This window comes from Echinops telfairi, unplaced genomic scaffold, assembly GCF_000313985.2.
Source record: "Echinops telfairi isolate 266 unplaced genomic scaffold, ASM31398v2 ScPeMD7_7469;HRSCAF=8507_1, whole genome shotgun sequence".
Taxonomy (NCBI): domain Eukaryota; kingdom Metazoa; phylum Chordata; class Mammalia; order Afrosoricida; family Tenrecidae; genus Echinops; species Echinops telfairi.
In genome coordinates this window covers 76,188,076-76,212,030 of record NW_022111373.1, presented here as the reverse complement: position 1 = coordinate 76,212,030, position 23,955 = coordinate 76,188,076, and the positions used below count along the sequence as shown (strand labels likewise).

At 39.3% G+C, this 23,955-nt stretch overlaps 1 protein-coding gene across 2 annotated transcripts in view; it reads left to right on the top strand.

Moving 5' to 3' along the window:
• Nucleotides 1-23,955, top strand: part of POLK (DNA polymerase kappa) — a 68,616-nt gene that overhangs the window by 12,534 nt on the left and 32,127 nt on the right. For both annotated transcript variants that reach the window (XM_045285084.1, XM_004703531.2), the window contains exons 3-5: nt 17,008-17,160; nt 19,360-19,491; nt 22,667-22,820. In XM_045285084.1, coding sequence (XP_045141019.1) covers nt 17,008-17,160; nt 19,360-19,491; nt 22,667-22,820 — 439 coding nt within the window. The remainder of the gene's footprint in view (nt 1-17,007; nt 17,161-19,359; nt 19,492-22,666; nt 22,821-23,955) is intronic.

The window sequence follows — 23,955 nt, the reverse complement described above, 5'->3', positions numbered from 1 at the left end:
TGATGATTGTGGGGGAGGAGGAAGCATTTAGGAACTAGAGGAAAGTTGTATGTTTCATCATTGCTACATCACACCCTGACTGGCTCATCTCCTCCCCGAGAACTGAGTTAGTTTTGACTCAGCAACCTTGTGTCCAACAGAAGTAATCGCTGCCCAGTCCTGAAGCATCCTTATAATTCTTGTTTGGTTTGTTTGAAGCCAAGGTGTCACTTTATCTTGGCATTCCTTCTTTTCCTTTGTGTTATTCATAGTGTGAACTGAAAATGCTATAAGAAAAGACCAATCCTTGGGAAAGGGCATCATACTTTTTCAAGGATTGGTCTTTCCTTATAGCATGTCCAAGATACATGAATGAAGTCTCCCCATCCTTGCTTCTAAGGCACAGTCCTTCTGTTTCTTCCAAGCCCAATTTATTTGTTCTTCTGGAAGTCCATGGTATGTTCAGTATTCGTTGGCAACACCATAATTCAAACACATCAATTCTGTGGCTTTCCTTGTTCATTGTCCTCTCACTTGCACGTGCGGCAATTGAAAATATGACTTGGGGCAGGCACACCTTAGTCAAATGATGGGATTCAAATAATTTAACAACCGGTTTGCTGTCCTAATGGCTGTTTTAAGTATTAAAAAAACATATCCCTAAAGATAGTTTATTATTTAATATGGTTAATACTTTTAAAAGAACAATAAAAGAGGTATACAAAACTAGATTATAAATTTAAAATACTAATGAAAAAATATTAAATAATACCTGACCATAAAAAAACTTATTTCAGGTATTTTCATATTGCTTCTTTCTTCGTGTCCTCACTTGGAATATTCTTTGCTTTTATCTGAGCATCATCATTATCCTTAACCATCTTTTCACTGTAGGAGTAGGGTAGCATTCATTTAGAGGTAGGCCAACAAGACAATTTTTCTTCTCTAAATATATTATGATCATCTTTTAAAAAACCCTTTCTGCTTCTGCTGAAGTTACAGCAAAGCTTCTGACAATATTTTTAGCTTTTTAACACTTTCTGGATTTGCATAATTCACTTATAATATCTTGTGGGAATTTGGGGCATAACACAAACCTTAAACAAATGACAGCATGTCACCCTCTAGTTGTTTGGCCCTTTTTCTCTTTACATTCTGCGTTTGTTTACTGAAGAACAAAACACCAGGGAATAAAAATGTAGTATATCATTGAAAGTATAATGAGTTTTATGAAGTGAATAAACTTTACAAGCATAGTTCTTCTTACATCTATGGATGGAATGAACATCTCTATGGGCACTTAAAATACGCTGTTGCACATATGAATGTTCAAAAAGAGTAAATGTAAACTTGTGTTTTCCACACTGGGCAGCTGCCCAGCCCCCACGTTAGAGAGAACCCTGATTACAAGTCGCATTTTAACAGCCAGTTCACTGAACTCAACAAAAAATTAGGCATTGGCTTGCACTGATTCGGCTGAATCTTACCACTGACCACAGTCCTCAAAAAACTAGTATCTAGAACAGTGGTTCTCAACCTTCCTAATGCTGCAACCCTTTACTGCAGTTCCTCATGCTGTGGTGACCCCCTCCCCCAACCATAAAATTATTTTCGTTGCTACTTCATAACTGTAATTTTGCTAGTGTTATGAATTGTAATGTAAATCGTAATGTGTTTTCCGATGGTCTAGAGACCCCTGTGAAAGAGTCGTTCAATCCCCAAAGGGGTCGCGACCCACAGGTTGAAAACTACTGATCTCAAGAATACAAAGAAGTCTTAAAGTCAATGAGAGAAAGAGCGAGGACAAAAAGAACTACCAGTAGGAAATGGTCAAAGGTTTTGATAGGTACTTCTCAGAGGGGGAAATATAAATATCCAATAAATATAATAACCATGGAAATATATGATAATTGATTATTATATAAAGAAAATTACTAAAAAATTTTTTTAAAGGAACCAAACTTGACCAGTGATTACCATGGGTGAAGGAGAAACAGTTACTGCTTAGGGGACATTGAGTTTATGTTAATGGTGGTGGAAGAATTTGGAAAAAGATATCAATAATGGTTATACAACACGAAGAGGATAATCAATGGCACTGAATTGTATATATAGAAGTTGTGGAATTGGATAATTTTTTGTTGTGTATTTTTTGGCATAATTATAAAAAATTGCATGAATACAGTGAGTACAAGAAAGAAGAATGTGATCTAGAACTGAAGGTGGTGATAACTTTACAACTTTTGATATGTTTGAGTTATGGAATTGTATGATATGTGGATGAAGTGCTAATGAAACTATTTTTTAAAGGATAGGATACATCTGAATGGTGCTTTATAACTTCATGCAATTCTTATTGTTTTTTGAAACATATCTTTAAATATCCTAATAGGATAAAAAGATAGGAAATATTTTATATCGTGTAGCAGACATCAGGTTTTGTTACAGTTTTAGCTATTGCATAATTTATCTGGCATTTTATTGCATGCACAATGGCAGGAAATAAACTGTATGTTTATTGTTAAATTGTTTCATTTGTTGAGCTTCCTCTGAAAGAAATTGTATAAATGGGAGTGGATCAAAGAAGTTTTAAAGTCAAGAAGATCTGAAAAAACAGAAATGTTTGCATAGGAAATATTTTCTTTCACATCCTTAACATTTGCAAGTCTTAGATTTTGTTATGTGTGATGATGTTATATAATAAAATAGTATGAACTGTTTCAAGTGCATCTGAGATAAATAACCTCCAGCCTTAGTATGAATTTGAAGGAACCCTGGTGGCTTAGTGGGTTACATGTTAGGGTACTAACCGAAAGGGAAGTAATTCAAACCCTCAAGCCACCCAGAGAGAATGCTGATGTTTTCTGTTTCTGTCTGGGGCAGGTCTACCCTGTCCTATAGGACTGGTCTGAGTTGGAATAGACTCAGTAGCTGTGAATTTGGTTTTATTTGGAATCATGAACTTAAAGTGACTTTTATTTAGAACCTCTCTATGGTATTTAGTAGTTTGCCCATTCCATTTCATATTTATTAAACTTCTTGAAGATACAAATGTCATTTTTTTAGCAGTCTAAACATCCTATGTCATAAATTGAATAGATGAACATTTATTTAGATTAAATGACAACGATACAATAAGTTTTTGAGTGAATTTTGACTATATTAACAACTGATTTCAATAACAGATTTATTCAATTACCTTAAGAAAATAGGAATATTAAGTCAAGAAAATGAAAAATAATAATTTGCTGCTGTTGTTACTTTTAGCTACTGTCCTTTTTATCATTTGAAACATTTCATTATGCCTTGGGGGCAGGTTTACATGGCAAATTCATTTTTCCAATCAACAGGTTACATGACATTGGTTACAATTTTCCCAATGAGTGAGCACTCTCCTCTTTTCCTCCTGAGGTTTCCCGTCTCCTATGGTCCGGTTTCCCAGTCTTTCCAGGCTTTTCTTCTTTGGTTTTGGTCAAAGATGGACCTTTGGTCTCATCTAGCTGATTTTTAAGGCATATATTCTTCCTGGGTATTATTGTTTATTTTATAGAACCATCTATTAAGTGACTGAAAGGTGGCCCCGGGGAATGTCTTCCATTTTAGTTAGAAGGTTGTCTTATGGTGATATTTTCTGGAGTTCCTCTAGTCTCTCCTAGACTGGTAAATCTAATTTGTTGAGGTTTTTTGTTGTTTTTAATCATTTTATTAGGGGCTCATACAACTCTTATCACAATCCATACATACATCGATTGTGTAAAGCACATTTGTACATTCGTTGCCCTCATCATTCTCAAAACATTTGCTCTCCACTTAAGCCCCTGGTATCAGCTCCTCATTTTCCCCTCCCTCCCCATTTGCCTCTCCCTCCTGAACCCTTATAATTTATAAATTATTATTTTGTCTTATCTTACACTGTCCGATGTCTCCCTTCACCCACTTTTTTGTTGTCCGTCCCCCAGGGAGGAGGTTATATGTAGATCCTTGTAATCAGTTTCCCCTTTCCACCCCACCCTCCCTCCACCCTCCTGGTATCGCCACTCTCACCACTGGTCCTGAAGGGATCATCCACCCTGGATTCCCTGTGTTTCCAGTTCCTATCTGTACCAGTGTACATCCTCTGGTCTAGCCAGATTTGTAAGGTAGAATTGAGATCATGATAGTGGGGGGGTGGGGAGAGGGAAGCATTTAGGAACTAGAGGAAAATTGTATGTTTCATTGTTGCTACACTGCACCCTGACTGGCCCGTCTCCTTCCCACGACTCTTCCATAAGGGGATGTCCAGTTACCAACAGATTGGCTTTGGATCCCCAATCCGCACTCCCATTCATTCTCGCTGACATCATTTTTGTTATTTGATGCCTGATACCTGATCCCTTTGACACCTCGTGATCACACAGGCTGGTGTGCTTCTTCCATGTGGGCTTTGTTGCTTCTGTTGTTTACCTTCAAGCCTTTAAGACCCCAGACACTCTGTCTTTTGATAGCCAGGCACCATCAGCTTTCTTTGCCCCAGTTGCTTATTCACCCAAATCTACATTGTTTTAACTTTAATTTTGTTCTACATTTTTTACCCATCTTAATCAGGATCTTCTTAGTGGTCTTAGAGTGGTCAGTAGTGGTAGCTGGGCACTATAGTTCTTTTGGTGTCAGATTAGAGGAAGTTATGATTCATGTCAGCCATTAGTACTTTGGACTAATTGATTTCTTCGAATCTTTGATTTTCTTCATTGTACTTTGTTCCAAGCAAGGAGAGACCAACAATAGTTTCTTAGATGCCCGTTCATAAGCTTTTAATAAACCAGATGGTACTCACCAGACTAGGATATATAAGCCGACCCTAATATCAGCCAAGGCACCTAATTTACCACAAAAACTGCATTAAAAATGTTCTGAAAACTTGGCTTATACACATGCATATACAGTAATATTATAGTTATATGTTTTGCAGTTGATTTAGATGTCCCCTAAGACTATGGCCCTTATCTTCCAGGTCCAGTAGTTCATTCTTGATGCCTAAGTAGTTTCTATAACTGTATCCTTTTTGTGCACTGTTATATCTATGAATTATGCATGCAGCATTTATAAATTTGTGTAGAAATATCCACAGCTATTCCTATAAATGTATGCTTTATACCCCGTATTACTTCCATTACCTGTTTAGTGTACATATTCACCTTCTACTTACACATTATTATTAGTTATTACTCTTGTTATAGGACTTACTCTTGTCATACGACTATGCTGTCATGGCATTTACCATGGTTGTCCTCTATTGCATTTTACTTCTGGTATCTTTCTTTGCCTTGGCCTCTTTGTGTTAACTTCCCCATATTTTGTATTGCCTTTCACTTAAGCAGAATCAATGCTTGTGTACTATCTAGTTCATGATTTTCCCTCCATCCCTCCTTTCCCCTCCCATCTTTGGTAACTAACAAAGAATGTTTCCTTCTGTGTGTAAATCTTTGTTTGACTTTTTATAATAGCGATCCTTTCTTTCCCCTTTTGTGGTTGACTTACTTACTTCAGCATAGTGCCCTCCAGATATGCCCATACTGTGAGAGGTCTTACGGATTCATCCCTATGTATTTTGCATAGTACTCTTTTATACATATTACCAGTTTGTTTGTACTTTCGTCTGTTGATGAGACAGCACATATATCTGGAATGTTGCTTTTAGTTGCCAGTGAGTCAATTCTGACCCATAGTGACACTTTGCACAACAAACGAAATGCCCCAGTCCTGCGTCAGCCTCACAAGTGTTCCTGTGTTGAGTCTATTGCAGCCACTGTGTCAGTCCATCTTGTTGAGGCCCTTTCTCTTTTTCACTAACCCTCCCCTTTACCGACCATGATGCCCTTCTCCAGGGACTGGTCTCTCCTGACAGCATGTTCAAAATGTGTAAGATGGAGTCTTGCCATCCTTGCCTCTAAGGAGCATTCTGATTGTACTTCTTCAAAGACAGATCACTTTGTCCTTTTAGCAGTTCATGGTACTTTCAATATTCTTCTCCAGCACCACAATTCACATGCATCTGGAATAGTCTCCTAAATTTAGTAGAGATAGAGGAAAGGTTTTAAAGTAAATAGGCTATAACATGGATATAAAATATATCATTGAAATGCAATTTGAGTTGTAAGAAAATATGTGCTCTTTTGGCTTCACAGGGGGGAAAGAGAATAAAATTCATGAGCCCAAGGTTAATTCTTATGAGGCTAAGTTCAGACATGACTCAAACTTTTTAACCAATTTGACACCAGTCTTCCCTCCCACAACACTCTACCTCTCAGCTAGGTTTGATAAATCATTGCATTGGCCACACAGAATTTACAGACCATACTCAGGTTTGTATGCTTTATTAGGGAAGTTAATAGATTACAATTCAGAATCAGAAATGCTCAAGACACAATTCTTTAGTCAGGACAACCTCTTTCCAGCCAGGCCTGCATGCAGGCCAGGCCTACTTCTGGTCCTTGGCCTTTCAGCCATGTGGCCCCTGGGCCCTTACCTGGCTCAGGCAACATTGCAAAGCTCCTTTAGGGCTGCCAATAAATGCCTAAAGAGAAGAGCACTCCACCATAAGCCTCAGGCCCAAGGCATTCAACTCTGTGGGTCAGCAAACTTAGCTCCCGTGATTAAGTGCTTGGAGAGGCATCTTACTCTGCAGCAGCCTCCACAGTGGTCTGGGAAGCCTACCACTCCGACGCATGCTCTGGCTCTTGGTTCTGCTGCTGGTGCTCTTCTGCCACTCCGCTGCCCCTTCTCTGGTATCACAGCTTTCTGTCCCTGGGTCAAAGAGGCTCAATGCACAAGGACCTCAGGGTACAAAGAACACACTCCACTCCTGACTCGAGCTTTCTTGATGGTAGCAAGTGCCCCTCTCTTGCTTCCATGAAAGCTTGTTTTATATTCCCCTCCCTCTCTCCCTTGCTTCTAGTTGATTCAATCTCATTCCTCACAGGATGACAAAATTGACCCATCCCCATGTCAGAATACCAGCTTTTACAATTACAATTAATTGGTTAACAATCACTCATAACTGAATCATATAATCCTATCAGTATCTTTCCCTACCTTCTCTTACCCAGTCCCATCAGGAAATACAGAAATACACCTAAACTGCATCGTCCCACCCAGTTGTCTTGTGGGCATTAACAAAATCTGTGGCTAGAAAAGCCACATTTAAGCACCTCACGACTCTGATGTCCTTGTTGCTGTGTTCTTAGGTGCCTTTGAATGGCCTTTCACTCACAGCTCCCTGATGTGCGACAGAACAAAATATCGCCCAGTCCTACACCATCCTCACAATTGTTCCTATGATTCAACCCATTGTTGCAGCCACTGTGTCAGTCCAGCGCTAGGAGGACCTTCCTTTTTCACTACCCACTACTTAAGCAAGCATGATGTCCTTCTCCAAGGACTGGTCTCTCCTGACAACATGTCCAAAGTATGTCAGGTGATCTCATCATCCTTGCCTCTAAGGAGCACTCTGCCTGTACTTCTTCTAAGACAGATTTGATTGCCCTTTTGTAAGTCCATGGACAGATACCCAATAAATGTCACCGCTATTTTTCCCATTCTAGGTCCTATCATCAAGCCTTTACTGTCCCCCTGAATGTGGTGCTCTACGTGGATATCACTTAATTCTTTCAACAGCCCTCTGTTTGAAGTTGCTTTATTCCCAGTTCACAAATGAGGGACACAGGGATTAGAGGGGTTATAGTAGTCATTGTAACAGAACTAATAAGGGGCAGAGCTGGCAGCCAAACCCCAGCCGCTGTTCTTCACCACCGTGATACACACTGGATCCCAGTAGTAACAAAAGGAATATCGTACATACTAGAGACTCAAGTCAGGATTTGAAAGTCAACTTAGGAAGGAAAACTGTGGCAGGGAAACTGGAAAAGGGGGAGACCTGAGCCAGAACTTCAGTGAAAGAAACCATAGAAAAGCAGTAGTACCACACATCTGGAAGGCATAGGAAGAGCACAGTTCAGGCAAGGGTGACTGGTGAAACCGAGTCCAGGAAACTGGCTGTGTGAGTCATGCAGCAGGGAGGTTTCCTTTGGCAACTGCGCACTCACTTTAAGCACCGAACAGAGAGTAGATTCTTGAGCAAACTGTCATAACATTAACAAATGAGTCTGATGAGAATTTTTCTGCTATGTGATTTATTTTTTCTTACCTTCTGCCTTTCCAGATGATTCAGGATAAAAGTATTTCAGCTGTTTCCTCCTTCTTCTTTTTTTTAAAAATCATTTTATTGGGGGCTCATACAGCTCATATCACAATCCATACACACATCCATTGTGTAAAGGACATTGTACATTTGTTGCCCTGATCATTCTCAAAACATTTGCTCTATATTTAAGCCCTTGGCATCAGCTCCTGATTTCCCCCCCTCCATCCCCCCTCCCCCCTCCCTCATGAACCCTGAATAATTTATAAATTATTATTATTTTGTCATATCTTTCACTGTCTGACGTCTCCTTTTACCCACTTTTCTGTTGTCCATCCCCCAGGGAGGAGGTTATATGTAGATCCCTGTGATCAGTTTCCCCTTTCCACCCCACCCTCCCTCCGCCGCCTTATTCTTAACCAACACTTGCATAGCGTAGGCATATGCAGTGTTTTGTTTTCATCTACTCTCTTTCCCTTTTTAGTCTCCATGACTTGTTTGCACCGAGTCAGAATACTGTCATCTAGTTGAAAAGGGAGGCCCTCGAGGAGATCCCTGTTTTAAGTCAGGATGGTAAATTGGGAGGAAGGTGAAAAGTCTTATTTATTAGATATTGTGTCTCACTACCTTTTCCAAACTTTTACCACCAGTACTGTGTTCTGCTCTTTAGCCAACTTGGTGTTGATACAAACATCATTCTTTTCCTCTTGCACGTCATGTTTCCCTCCCTTTCTCTTCTGGAGGAAAGAGCTTAAAGGTAGTCTTTTTCCTGGAGGAAAACTCATGGTGGAAATCACAGTTTCGTATCTAATAAAGTACCATATTAAGAGCAGGGAAGGAAATAGGAGATTAACTTCTGTGGCATGGCAGATGGCAATCCACTGACGTCACACAGAAATCTTGGAACTGGTCCTAAAAGCATTTTGTTGGTGACCGAGGCTGGAGGACACCTGAGTCAGTGGAACAGAGAGATCAGTGGAACAGAGTGGAACGCACACAGCACCTCGGCATCCCATGAGTTGCAGCCACACAGAAACTCCTTCAACAGAGTTTCATGGTTACTTCTGAAAAACAAACCAAAAAAAGGAGTCACAGCCTAACCTGCAGCTGGTGATCAGCTCAGAACAAACAAACAAAACTCCAACCTCACTGCTATCATGTCAGTTCTGACTCACAGTGACCTAGGAGGACAGAGTAGAACTGCCCCTCTGGATTTCTGAGATGAAACTCTTTATGTGAGTAGAAAGTCTCATCTTCCTCCCACGGAGTGGCTGGTGGTTTCAAACTGCTGACTGTGTAGTAGCAGTTCAATATGTAACCCACTCTGATTGATCAGCTAGTATCCCAATAATGCTGAGAAGTAACCCCATGGGGGCAGAGTCTCCAGAGGGCATGTAAGGCTGAAGTCCAGAGTGGGCCAGGGGCCAGGCGGATAGCCCCAAAGAATACTCCACCTCTGAGGAAACCTAGAAAGATCTCTACATGGGTGGAAGTTGCTGTATTCTGGAGGCCACCCTACTTGCTTGCTTTTGACCGTGTTCCCTGTTTTTTCATTGCTTTGTTCTGCAGATGCCCATTTGCTTCTTTTAGTAATAGATGACATTTATTGAGATGCCCTTGGTCCAAGCACTGTTTGTGCACTCTTCTTTATTGAATAGCTCTCTTCTCTCACGGGTTTATTATAACCATCTCAGCTTTATTTGGCTTCATTTTGAAACTATATCCATTTACTGTTATTTTTTCTTGCCCATTCTTTAAAATGTCTTTACTCATTTTTATGCTTTCTAAAAATTTAGAACTTTGCATTTTATTCTTAATTTCTTATTTAAAGATTCTTAGACTGTTCTCTCTGGTTTTATCCTTTTTTAAAACTCTGTCTCTTTTATATTCTCATATTTAAAAGCACCTTTATTTTATCTCAATCTTCCTTTTCCTCTTTTTAATATCATTTATGATTAGGCTATTTCATGCTACGGGGGGCGGGGGGGAAATCTACAGTACCTCATCTGAGGGACCCCTACAGGGTCATTTGTTAATAAACTAACACCTATGTTTTCCTCATTGAGAGTTATAATAGACTATGCACTGATCCATAAGAAATATAGAATTTCTTACTGGGTAAACTATAACGCATGCTTCCAAAAAGGAACCAAGCCCGCTGTCATCCAACTCATTAGTGACCCTACACAGGGTTTCCAAGGCCATAAATCCTTAAGGGAATAGCCACATTTTTCTCCTGCAGAGTGGCTGGTGGGTTTGAACCAAGAACATTGTGGTTAACAGCCCATAGCTGATACACCAGAAAACCAAACCCACTTACTCAGTATTTCAGCTTGTAACAACCCTATTAAGGTTTTCCATGGCTGTACATCTTTCTGAGAGCAGACAGCAGCATCTCTCTATTGCCAAGCGGTAACTGAGTTTGAACCACCAATCTTTTGGTCTGGTTAGCACCCACAGGGTTCCAGGGCTGCTGGTATAATAGTGGATCCTCGATGTTAACAGGAACCTTCCAGGATACTTGTCTTTCTAATTTTCAGTCCCTAGAACCCTGGTGTGTAGTGGGTATGGGTTGGGCTGCTAACAGCAAGGTAAGCAGTTCGAAACCATGAGCTGCTATACAGAAGGAGGAGGCATTTTGCTCCCATAGAGTTATAGTTTCAGAAACCCACGGGGCAGTTCTACCCTAGCTAGTAAGATCACTTTGAGTTGGAATGAACTCGATTATCAGTTAGTTTACTTTGAGCCCTGGTGAGGAACCCTTGTGGTATAGTGGGTTACACACTGGGCTGCTACCCACAGGTTGTCAGTCAAAAGCACCCACCACTTCTTAGGAGAAAGATGAGGCTTCTGCTCCCATAAAGATTTACAGTCTCAGAAACCCAAAGGAGCAATTCTACTTTGCCTTGTAGGGTTGCCATGAGTTTGAATCGACTTGATGGCAATGGGCCTGAACCAGTCAGTATACTTCAGAAATAGTACATTTCTGCTTCCAGACTACTGCAATCAATAAAGCAAACATTGCTATAAAGTTAAGTTACACAGACATTTCAGTTTCCCAGTACATATAAAATTTAGATGTGCATTATACTAGAGTATACAAAGTATGTAATAGTATTACGACAAAGTTTGAAATATTGTGAGAATTACCAAAATAAAAAGTGATATGGACATGAAGTGAGTCCATGATGTTGGGAAAGTGATGCCAATAGAGTTGGTTTACAAAATTTCCAACATGTAAAAGACGCAGTATCTGGGAAGCACAATAAAGTGATGCATAATAAACGGTGTGCTTGGATTAGCGTGTGACCTCATGAGCGCAACGTGGCTGCCGCAGCTCCAGACATCCCTGCCAGCATTCAACGTGCCAGCTCATACAATCCCTTTTATCAGACTAGGAAAAGCTTTTCCAAAGCCACCACACCATCCTCCTCCCTGTAGCAGACTGCCTTTTATGTATCAGAGATCAAAACTACCACACAGCTCCCCTCCTAAAAGAGGCTGGGGAACTGTGTATTGACTGTCTGTCTCGGGCTCTATCGAACAGGCAGGCCAGAAATCAGTGAACAGTTGGGAGTAGATGTAGCTCTGTTCTGTACCCTTTTCTTGGACGTACATTGGTTACTTCTATCCTCTTTCATTTCTCATCCTTCATCATTCCAGCTCATTCTCTAAAGAGAGAAAAATTCTGTAAAGCTAACAGTCTTCACCTTCTGATCGTTGGCATATAAGCAGTATTGACATTTCATACAAAGAATAAATTCTAGTGTAAGTTGTCCGTTTTGATTTGTATAGACTAACATTTCTAAATTTTAACATTATAAAAGCAATTCTGCAGAGGGAATATTTACACTTACACTTCAGCACTTCCCAATGGAAGAGTACAGTTCAGCATAAACATCCAATGCCAAAGAAGCACCTTTTGTTTTACATTTCCCTTGCTGCTATTTTAAGACATTAATATTATGAATCACAAAGGAGTTATTGTTTATTTTACCTAAACTGAAGCTTTTAGCTACAATAAGTTCTCTAAATTTATAAAGCAATAGAACCATCTAATAAAGGTAGCTGGGTGTTTTAAAATCAGGAAAGGTGTGCATCAGTGGTATACTCTTTCACCATACTTACTCAATCTGATGAGCATGTAATTCCAGAAGCTAGACTGTATGAAGAAGAATCTGGCATCAAGATGGGAGGAAGACTTACTAACAGCCTTCGATATGCAATGACACAGCCTTGTTTGTTGAAAATGAAGACTTGACGCAAGTGCTGATGAAGATGAAGGACTGCAGCCTTCACTTGTGGGTTACAACTCAGTGTAAAGAAAACCCAACCTGTAGTATTAATTCGTGCTCTCTGTGTTACTTCTCCATTGCATCGAGTGGATCTGTTACACGTGACCTCTTTAAAATGTTGAAAACCTGGGAGGTTACTTTGAGGACTGAGATGCTCCTGTGATTTCCAATCACTTCATATCCATGTGAAAAGTTGGATACTGAATTAGGGAGACCAAAGAAAAATCGATGCATTTGAATTAAGATGCTGGAAGAATATTGAAAGTGCCAAGTACTACCAAAAGAACAAACAAATCTGTCTTGGAAGAAATACAACCATAATACTTCTTAGAGGCAAGCATGGAGAGACTGTCTCACATACTTTGGACATGTTATCAGGAGAAACCAGTCCCTGGAGAAAGGACATCATGCTTGGTAAAGTAGAGGGGCAGCAAAAAAGAGGAAGGCTCTCAACAAGATGGATGGACACAGTGGCTCCAACAATGGGCTCAAACATAAGAACAGTTGTGCGGATGGCACTTGACTGGGCATTGTTTTGCTCTGTAGTACATAGGGTCCCTATGGGTCAGAGCCCACCCCATGGCACCTAACAACAACGAATATTACTTCTCTGGGTTCTAATAACCACTGTAATGGCTACACAGAACTCACGGACAAAATTCATGATTAAAGGGTTTATTAAGGAAGTCAATAAGCTGTAACGCCAGTGAGAAATTCTCAGGCTGGAGTTGTTTATCAGGACAGGTTACAAGGTTCTTTCAGATCTGTTTATAAATGCCCCCAAAATTTACCACTCCACTATAAGCCTAACCCATAGGCATTCAACTCAAGCTCCCTGGATCAGTAAACCCAGCTCATTAATTAAGTACCCAGAGCCACCCCACTCCAGTCAGCCTCAGTCTGAAGGCACTCATCTCCATATCCATTAGTTAGCAAGTCCAGCTTCCCCAGTTAAGTGCTCAAAGGCATCTTACTCCACAAGCTTGCCTTCTGCACAGAAGCACCCGGCTTTATTTGCTCCATAGGTTGGGAAGTTCATCGCTCTGTTCCGTGCTCTCACTCCTGGTTCTGTGGCTTCTCCTCAGTCTTCTGGACCCAGGAGGTTCAGTGCATAGGAATCTCAGGTCCAAAGGATACACTCCACTCCTGGCTGTTTTTGGTAATGAGAACCTTCCTCATGCTCGTCAGAGGGCTCATTTTACATGAAGCAGGATGGCATTGCAAGGAAGCCAATTCACAGTGACTCAGAGGTGAATCCTATCAGTAACTTCCTCCACCTTCTTACCAGTCCCATGTAGGAAAAGGTCATTTGATGGGAGTTAGAGACTTTGGCAAGAAGAGCCACATTAAATAAGCCACTGCCCCTGCCCCCAAATCCTCACAACTGGACCAAAAAGGCTAACGAAAAAGCAAAAAATAGCGAAAAGATTGAAATGTCAAGAATTTCATTTTGTTTGGCTCAGCATTCAATGCTGGCACCATAATTCAAATGCATTAATTCTTCTTCTGTCTTCCTTGTTCAATGTCCAGTCACTGTCAATCAATGAGGTGATTGAAAATACCATGGCGTGAGTCAGAGTAACATCCTTATTTTCAACACCTTAAAGAGTTGTCGTGCAGCAGATTTTTCAGTGCAGTATTGAAAGGACCATGTGCTGCCAAAAGAACAAACAAACCTGTCTTAGAAGACGCATAGTCAGAATGCGCCTGAGAGGCAAGGATGGGGAGATTCAAACCTGTCTTAGAAGACGCATAGTCAGAATGCGCCTGAGAGGCAAGGATGGGGAGATTTATCTCACCTACTTTGGAGATGTTGTTAGGAGAGACCAGTCCCTGGAGAAGTACATCCTGCTTGGTGAATAAAAGTGGCAATGAGAAAGAGGAAAGATAAATTGACACAGTGGCTGCAACAATAGGCTCAAACATAAGAACAATTGTGAAGATGGCACAGGCCAGGCAGTGTTTCATTCCTTTGTGCATAGGGTCACTAAGAGTTGGAACACACACAATGGCACCTAACAACAACAACAACAACAACAGACAGTGCTCCTGGAAGCAGCAGTCAAGAAATCAAATGATACATTGCTTAGGGAAAATGTGCTGCCCAATGCTCCTTTAAAGTATTGAAGAGCAAGGGTGTTACTTTGAGGCCAAGGTGCGCCTGTCCCAACGCATGGCATTTTCAATCACCTTTTGTGCATGTGAACGTTAGACGTAGAAAAAGGAAGACCAGAGAATAATGGATGCCTTTGAATTGTGCTGGTGAAGAATATTGAAAGTACGTGGATGGCCAAAGCAACATACAAAGCTGTCTTGGAAGAATGTTAGAATGCTCTTTAGAAGTGAGGATGGTGAGACTTTGTCTCACGTACTTTGGACAGGTTGTCAGGAGAGACCAGACCCTGGAAAATGATTTCGTTGTTGGTAAAGTAGAAGATCAGTTAAAAAGGACATGGATTGACACAGTGGTCACAACAATGGGTGTAGGCATAACAGCTGTGAGGATGGCCCAGCGTGCGTTTTGTTCTGTTGAACATAGGGTCTCTATGACTGAGAACCGACTTAACAGCCCCTTACAACAATTGAAATCATCAACAAGTATGTATTAAGCATCTATTATGTACCTGGGTGTATTGAGAGATAAAACACTTGGTAGAGAAGGATGTTTGAGAACTAACTGTTCATGAAAATGAAAACAATGATCGGCCTAAATAAGCAATAGAAAACCATATTTAAACAGATGAGTAGATAGACATAGAGATGACTTCTTTTGTTCTTAGCTCTGGCAAATTTTTGTTTAATATATCAAAAGATATATATATGTTTTCACCAGAAAGTAATTCATACTGACATAAAAATTTAAACAATGAGAAAAATTTGAAGGGAAACATAATAAAAATCACCAGAAAAATTTTTTAACATTTCATTGAGCATCTGTACAGCTATCTTGTTAAACATCTAAGCATATACAAAGCTATCTGTATAGGATTATAAATAAACGAGAACGTTAGATGCTTTTATAAACAAGTTAGGGTGTATTGTGACTCTGCTTATTCTGTCATGAATTTATTTAACTCCTTTACTAATAAAGGTTTGAATTGCATTTTTCATATTTGGGCAGTTGATCTTTGTGGAATAACTGCCTTGATATAGAATTGTTTCTTCCAGATTTCTTGGCACTGTTTAAGACTCACAGGGACAGTTCTATGCTGCCCTGTAGTGTCGCTATGAGTTGGCAGTGACTCGATGGCACTGAGAACACTGATTAGGAGCCCTGGTGGTGTCGCGGGTTACACGCTGGGCTGTTTACAAGGTCAGTAGTTTAAACTACCAGCTACAAAAGAAAGATGACACTTCCTACTCTGTTCTGTAAGGCCCCTATGAGTCGGAATTGACTCGATGACAGAGTGAATTTGAGATATCACCTTCTATTTCCTCTCTTTTAAATTTAGTTTCTTGTACCATCAACCATAGGTAATGCCTTTGGGTTTCCGATGTTGAAAAAATGCACACATTTCTTTACCCTTTATCTCTCTCTTTCTCTCTCTCTCTCTCTCGTTCTCGCTCTCTCTCACTTCCTTTTCACTTGTCAGCACTGTCACCTTTACATTTTAATTGAGTTAAACTTACTAGTGTTCTCTTTGGGGAAGTGGGTCGTGGGGGATACTGTACTCAGAGTCTTGTCTTCTCAGGGAAATCTTAATCTAAAGTCACAACACCACCACCACCCACACACATACTTACCAGCTCCTCCTTCCCTGTTACGTTTTTCTTACCATTTTCTAGCATCCTGTGTTTTCTTAATTATTGTGCTTATTGTCTGCCTCACTGGAAGATGAGGCCAAGAATTATTTATGTTTTCTTCACTGCTGTATCGCCGTGTTGAGAACAACATATGACAATAGTAGACTTGCAGTAATTCCTTGTGGAAACATTCAGTCATGTGATATAACCACTACGTAATTTCAAGTGCATTATGGTATCATTTAAGTTAAGGCCGCTGACTCAACAAAACGCACTGCCATCAAGTTGATGCCGACCCATAGTGACCCTATAAGGTAGGATAGAACTGCTCCTGTGAGTTTCTGAGTCTTATTCTTTGCAAGAGTAGAAAGCCCCATTTTTTCTCTTGAGGACTATTTGGTGGTTTTGATCTGCTGACCTTGCAGTTAGCAGCCCAACTCATAACCACTGCACCACCAGGGATCCATAATATCTACATATTTCTTCAAATACTGTTGGTACTTACTAAAAGTAAGATTAATGTTATAATGTAAACCCACAAAAAACACTGCCATAGAGGGGATTCTGCATCGTCGTGACTGTATAGAACAGAGTACAGCTGCTCCCTAAGATTCCCAAGGCAGTACATTGTTAAGGGAGCAGACCGACTGTTTCATCTTTCTCCCAAGAAGTGGCTGCTGGGTTTGAACTGAAGACTCTGTGGTTAGCAGCCCAGCTCGTAACCCTCTATGCCAGCAGGGCTTGTAACTATAAGTAATAATGTTTAAGTAGTATGTTATCTAAAATACATTGATAACGTGAAAAATGTTTTAGGTTGACAGATTTGTGATGGAATTAGAACAGAGCCGGGATCTGAACAATACCATAGTGCATATTGACATGGATGCTTTCTATGCTGCTGTAGAAATGAGGGACGATCCAGAACTGAAAAGCAAGCCCATTGCTGTAGGCTCCATGAGTATGCTGGTAAGTAGGTAAAGATCAGGTGCAAAAGGAAAATGTATGGCATACTCAACGAAGCCATTTCTAGTTCTACCAGTTTATGGTGTTGTTTTTCCAAGTGCTTTATGTACCACTCATCTGCTTTGTATATGCTCAATACTGAATCTGTTCAAAACCCAGTGAGCTACAAATGCTTATTTTCACTAACAGAAGAAAACAAACTCAAGCATTAATAACTTGCCTAAAGTTACTAGTCATGGTAAAGTGGCATTGTAAATTACAAACTGAACTTTCTTTAAGTAAGTATCGTAGTTGAATTGAGTTAAAGAAGAAAGAAAAAGAAATGTTATTCCAATCCAAATTAGTAAACTAATCTATAAGCCAAGTACTGCTTGTTTTTTTGGGTGGGGGGTAGGGGCGGCAGGGGTTAAATAAAATTATATTGTCACATAGTCCTGCCCCTTCATATATTATTATAGTCATACTAAAAAGAATAGAACTGGAACAGATATCATGATCTGTAAAGCCTAAAAAAAGTATTTTTATCTGTTCCTTACAGGAAGCAAAAGTATGCCAACCCTATTCAAGCATAATGTATTTTTAAAATGTAGTACATTTCACTCTCCTCTAGTTCTTTACTGCTTCCTCCCCAAGCGCCCCCCCTCTCCCCCACTATCATGGTCCCAATTCTACCTTACAAATCCAGCTAGACCAGAGGATGTACACTGGTACAGATAGGAACTGGAAACACAGGGAATCCAGGACAGATAAACCCCTCAGGACCAATAATGAGAGTAGTGATACCAGGAGGGGAAGGGGAAGGTGGGGCAGGAAGAGGGAACCAATCACAAGGATCTACATATAACACCCTCCCTGGGGGATGGACAACAGAAAAGTAGGTGAAGGGATATGTCAGACAGTGTAAGACATGACAAAATAATAATAATTTATAAATTATCAAAAGTTTGTGAGGGAGGGGGAAAATGAGCTGATACCAACGGCTCAAGTAGAAAGAAAATGTTTTGAGAATGATGATGGCAAGAAATGTACAAATGTGCTTGACACAATGGATGTATGTATGGATTGTGATAAGAGTTGTACGAGCACCTGATAAAATGATTTTAAAAAGAAAAAACATATATATAGTAAATTTTTATTGCAATTAGGTTGTTTTCCCATGGCTTAGACATGTTGCTTTTCTGCATTTTCTGTTTAGAACACCCATCAAGGATTAGCATAGTTTTGAGTACTGTGAATGGTTTAAAACGTTTCACAAACATAAATAGCAAATTGATATTATTATTCTGAAATAACATTCATTGGATAGATTCACTTTTGCATTTCCCTTTCCTTTAACTTGAGATTTCCCATAAGGATTGCGTTTGGGACTGACTGTTGCCACGTCCCACCAGCAGCAGGGTAGAATTATGAGTACTGTTCTCTCCGTCTTCTCTTAGCGCTTTTCAGTTCCCCTCCAGTCAGTGTTCTCACCAAGAAAGCTAGTGAAGCCTGAAGAACTAACACTTGCATTTTGAAGTTATTTAAAGCTGTCATCTCTTAGTATTGGAGACCTAGTTTAAAAAACAAGACCAAAAAATCACTGCTCTCTAGTCAATTCTGAGTCATAGCAATCCCTCAGGGCAGAGTAGAACTGCCCCTTTGAGTATGAGCTATAGAGCTCAATGGTAGCAGAAAGCCTCATCTCTCTTCTTCAGTGATAGGTGTGAGCTGCTGAGTTTGTGCTTAGCGGCCAAACACATAACCCAATAGGCCATCAGGGCTCTTATCAGACTTCTGATATTTTCCCCCTAGATGAAAATTGTAGTAAGATCCCTAAATAGACTAAATCCCCAAATTATATACATTTTTACTTCTGTGTAAAATCATCTCATTCAAACTTTTGATATCTATTATATTGCAGGTATGCCTTAAAATAAATGAAATTTAGTTACTAGAGATGTAAGAGAATCTTTTTTACTAGTACATTATTGATGAACACATTGCTTATGACCTAGGGTCACATCATAAATAGGGGGGTGGCAAAAGGGTAGTGTTAATGATACCACGGTAGGAGAAAGTCAATGCTGAGTTTGAAACAGTGGTAATAGCAGAAATGCCCTTGAATCGAAAATGCACATCAATAATGTGTTTGTTATGAATGCATCGATCAATATGTCCATTTGGGTTTATATATTCTTTCCCGTGTGGTCAATTGTCTTTCAGTCTACTTCAAATTACCATGCAAGGAGGTTTGGTGTTCGTGCAGCCATGCCAGGATTTATTGCTAAGAGGCTCTGCCCACAACTTATTATAGTGCCCCCAAACTTTGACAAATACCGAGCTGTAAGTAAAGAGGTAAGTCTGATGTCGCACTCTGACTTCACTGGTTTTCCTTTCACCCACAGAGGCAAATCCAAATGCCTTAGCGCACCAGTATTTGGTCCGAGCTGACCCTTTAGACTTGCCTCATACCACTTATTTCAGCTTATATATAGAATATTGAAATGCATATAGTAGCTAAAATTCTCTTTCCCAGGCCTCTGCCTCTCCACACTTTTTTCCATCTGCCTATTATATTGAGTCTTATAAATTGACTTTTATTATTTTTCTTAATATGTAAGATGAAGTTTCTTTTAATTTCCAGGACCTCGTTGAGTTACTCAAAGAGTTCTGGTGGTGCACTGGGTTAAGCATTGACTTGCTAGACTCGAGGTCAGGACCTGTTAACTTCATTCACCCTCTTTTCTAGCTTAATTTTTCTAATCAAGGTTTTAAAACAATAATAAAACTCATGTATTTCTTTGCTTTTTTCCCCCTCCCACACTCTGGTGAAGTTACTTACAAGCATTTAATGTTTAAGAAACTGACAGAGGGAAAGAGGAATTATTCATCACTCTGAAAATGATCCCTGAAGTAGAAAGATTCCATTAGTCATTAAAATTGCTCCAACTGTCACATATGAAATTGAGCCTTGGCAGTGTAGTGGGTATTGGGCTGCAGTTCGAGCTCACCAGCTGCTCCAAGGGAGAGAAAAGTGATTAGTGTCAAGAGAGACTAGACATAGTGACATTTATAGCGTTGCCAGCCCTAGAAGAGCAATTCCTCCTGGTCCTGTTGGGTCACAGTGAGTTCGAAGCAACTTGATGGCAGTGGCTTTGGTTTGTTTGGGTCACATAGGAAAACTGCCTTCTTTTTCTTTTTTTGTTGGCAAACATAAAATGTTGGCCTGTCATGCCAGTCCTATAGAACTTAAGTCTTAAAATAGTGCTATGTCAAATATTTTTATATTGTTCTGGTAAAATATAGTGTGTATTAGCTATTGCTTGAATTAAAATACTTGAAACGTATAGTCCAGCCCTCAATACCATTTAATCACATGAGCAATCTTTAGATTCACTCCTCTTATTTGTGTTTCACCTAAATTCCCTTAAAAATGGCACCCATAAACTCTCAAATTAGACTCATGGCCATAAGATAGAGTAGAACCTGCTCCTATGGGTTTCTAAGATTGTAACTCTACAAGAGTAGAAAGTCCTGACCTTGCTGTTAGCAGCTCAGCACATAGATGGCCCACTACATCACCAGAGTTCCAGTGTATGGGAGCAGGTGATTTCCACCTGCTCCTGATAAGATGATGGGTAGCACACCCACACTTGGTTACTGCTTACTTTTGTTTTGTTTTTTTTTTACTGTATCCTCATTGGGAAGAGATAAAATAATAACCACAAGCATTATAAGCTTTTGATGAGTTTGGAAATCTTTCAATCATTTAAAAAATTCTACTTTAACTCAGTAAAACTAGCAGTATGGCAAGGAGAATGAATTTTATTTTAGTTGTCTTTCTTCTGGTTGGAGAGATCTTTCTTTCTCTAAATGTGAACAGGATCTAGCTAGTTTATTTATGGATAGCAAATGGGTTCTTATGTGTCCATGAGCTTTGGCATAAATTTATGACTTGCTATATAAATACAGCCAAAGCTGTGGTATGGTTAAAAAGCATAAGGAAAAGCCATTTTGTGTTATCAAAAACCCTGTGCTGTCACTTTAACTATTGTTGAAGCTTTAAGTGCTTGATTTTTACTGGAACGTCTCTGTTTTCGTCCTTACGGCAGTCTCCTACGAAAAGGAAGTTAGCGAGAGCTCAGCAATGTCTCTAGAGACTCTTCTTATTCAGAATAATCTTCGTTGGCTGCCAACTGCAGATTTTCATTTTCACTAGAAAGATTCTACTTGAGCACATTACAAAAATGATTTCTTCCTCAAGAACAGAACTAATTAAGGTACTTTCCAAGAAAAGCTCAGCCACGTTTATGTCATAATTTTCTAAATTTCCTCTTGACTCAGCTGTTCATAATTATATTAAGCTAAGAAGCTGTCTTTTGTGTATTTTTTTAAAAAGAGTTTTCTCAGGACACAACAGGCAACTTTTAAATGTTTTAACCTAATCCATCATTTGTCTTTTCTGATACACATATCATTTTGGTAACCGTGCCTTCTAACTGCATCTAATATCTCAGTGGCCAAAATAACACAAAACGAAACCCAGCTTCGGAGTTTCCTGTGTGTAACAAAAGTATCTCATGTAAAAGGTGTTTATGGGTGTAGCAACTATAGTCCGGCTCTCTGTATGAATCCTTTCATCCCAAGATGCAACTCCAGATTTTTTCCCATCATCTAATGTAGGCATGGAACTACACTACAGATGTTGTCAATTTCCCATTCCAAATCCCAGTAGGTAATTAAACTTTGTGTTCACTTATGAATAAATTCATTAATATGGGCACTGAATGGAGTTTTATGTGTATGTTATTAGTACACAAGACATAAGTACTTTCTAAAGTAATCAAGTATCTACTTAAAAAAAATTTTTTTATGTCCATGACTTTTGATGAAACCTACTTGATTGAAACAAACCATTTTTATGGTGGTTATTAAAAATTATTTTTAAAAACCAACAACTAAAGTTGAAGGGAGATAGGATCCTTCCATACCTACTGCTACTTTTGACCAGTTACCTAAAATTACATTGTCTTAACCACCTTTTATATACTGACCAGAATGATGTCGTTTCACAGTTATTTGCATCTCATGCTATAGCTAAACCTCCTGCCACGCCCCCAAAACATTGCATTGAGTAGGGTCCAACTCATAGCAGTCCTTCAGGGGAGAGTAGTAATGCCCTGTAGGGTTTCCAAGGAATGAATCTTCCTGGAAACTGACTGCCAGATCTTACTCTGTAAGATGCAACTGTACCTAGGTGTGCATGGTTAAGTGGGAATCATGCCAATTATAAAAGTCATTTCATGGTCTTTTGTCTTCTTGATCTATATTAATATAAAAGAGAATTTGAACAAATATGTCCTGGCCATGAATTATTTATTTCCTAAATTCTTAAATTACTAATTTTAGAATCTTTGCTCTAGTTGCTAAGTAAGAATATCAATGGCATCCTGTCACTTATATATGACAGAAGGTTTTGCTATAGCAGCAAATAGTAAACCTTTTTGTTTTGTTTTGGTCCCTGTTGAAGGTTAAGGAAATACTTGCTGAGTATGATCCCAATTTTATGGCCATGAGTCTTGATGAGGCCTACTTGAATATAACAAAACACTTACGGGAAAGACAGAATTGGCCTGAGGAAAAAAGAAGGTATTTCATCAAAACGGGAAATTCTGCAGAAAATGGTAAGCAACTTACTAAAATTATCAAATTAAGGCCAACAAATATTGGAAATTCCAATTAACTAATTGATATGCATAACTAGTAAGACTGCATATTCCAAACCTGTTGCCATCAAGTTGATTATTTTCCTAAGATCTAACTCGGAAAGGGTTGGACTGCGTTGAAGCAGGGGTGGTTTTCCATTTATATTGGCTACTGTTTTTGTTAATGGAAATAAAATTTTTAAAGGAAAAAGATGAAAGATTAGCTTCAGCAAATCAAAACATTGGGTGCTTTAATTTTCTTCTTCATTTCCCAAATATTTTCTTAACTGTGGTAAAGTAAAATGTACATAACCTAAGATTTGCCATTTCAAAATCTTATATTATTCAGTGACATTAACTACATTCACATATTGTACATCCATCATCGCTATCCATTTCCAAATTATTTCATAACTTTTAAACAGAAATTAAAGGAATAACTTCACTAACCACTTCCCACTTGCCCCTGGTAACCACTGGTAATTTTGTTCTCGGTGTATTTGCCTGTTCTAGATAGCTCACATAAGTGGGATCATGCAATATTTGTCTGATTTATTTCACTTAACATATTTTTCCCAGTTTCATCCATATCATAGTATGTTTCAGAACTCATTTCTCCTAAAGCTGAACATTTCATGGTACAAGTATATTTTGTTTATCATATACCTGTTAATAGATATTTGATTTGTTTGTACCTTTTGGCTCTTGTAAAGCGTACTTGAATGAGCATTGGCATACACATAAATGCTTGAATCACACGATTCAACTCTCTTGAGTCTATATCTAGGAGTATGTTTAGTGGGTCATATGGTAATTCCATGTCTAACTTTTGGAAGAACTGCCAAATTATTTTCCACAGCAGAGTCTTGCCAGCAATGTACAAGAGTTCCAATTTCTGCACATCCCTGCCAATACTTGTTATTGTCTCTTTTTCTAATGAAAGCTCTCCTTTGTGTGAAGTGCTATCTCATTGCACTTTTGATTTTTGTTTCCTTGATAACTAAGGACGCTGAACATTTTTCATGTGCTTGTGGGCAAGACGCATGTCCAGGGCCTGTGCCCAATTTTTAATTAGCCGGTTTGTCTTTTTATTGTTGAGTTATCTGAATATGTT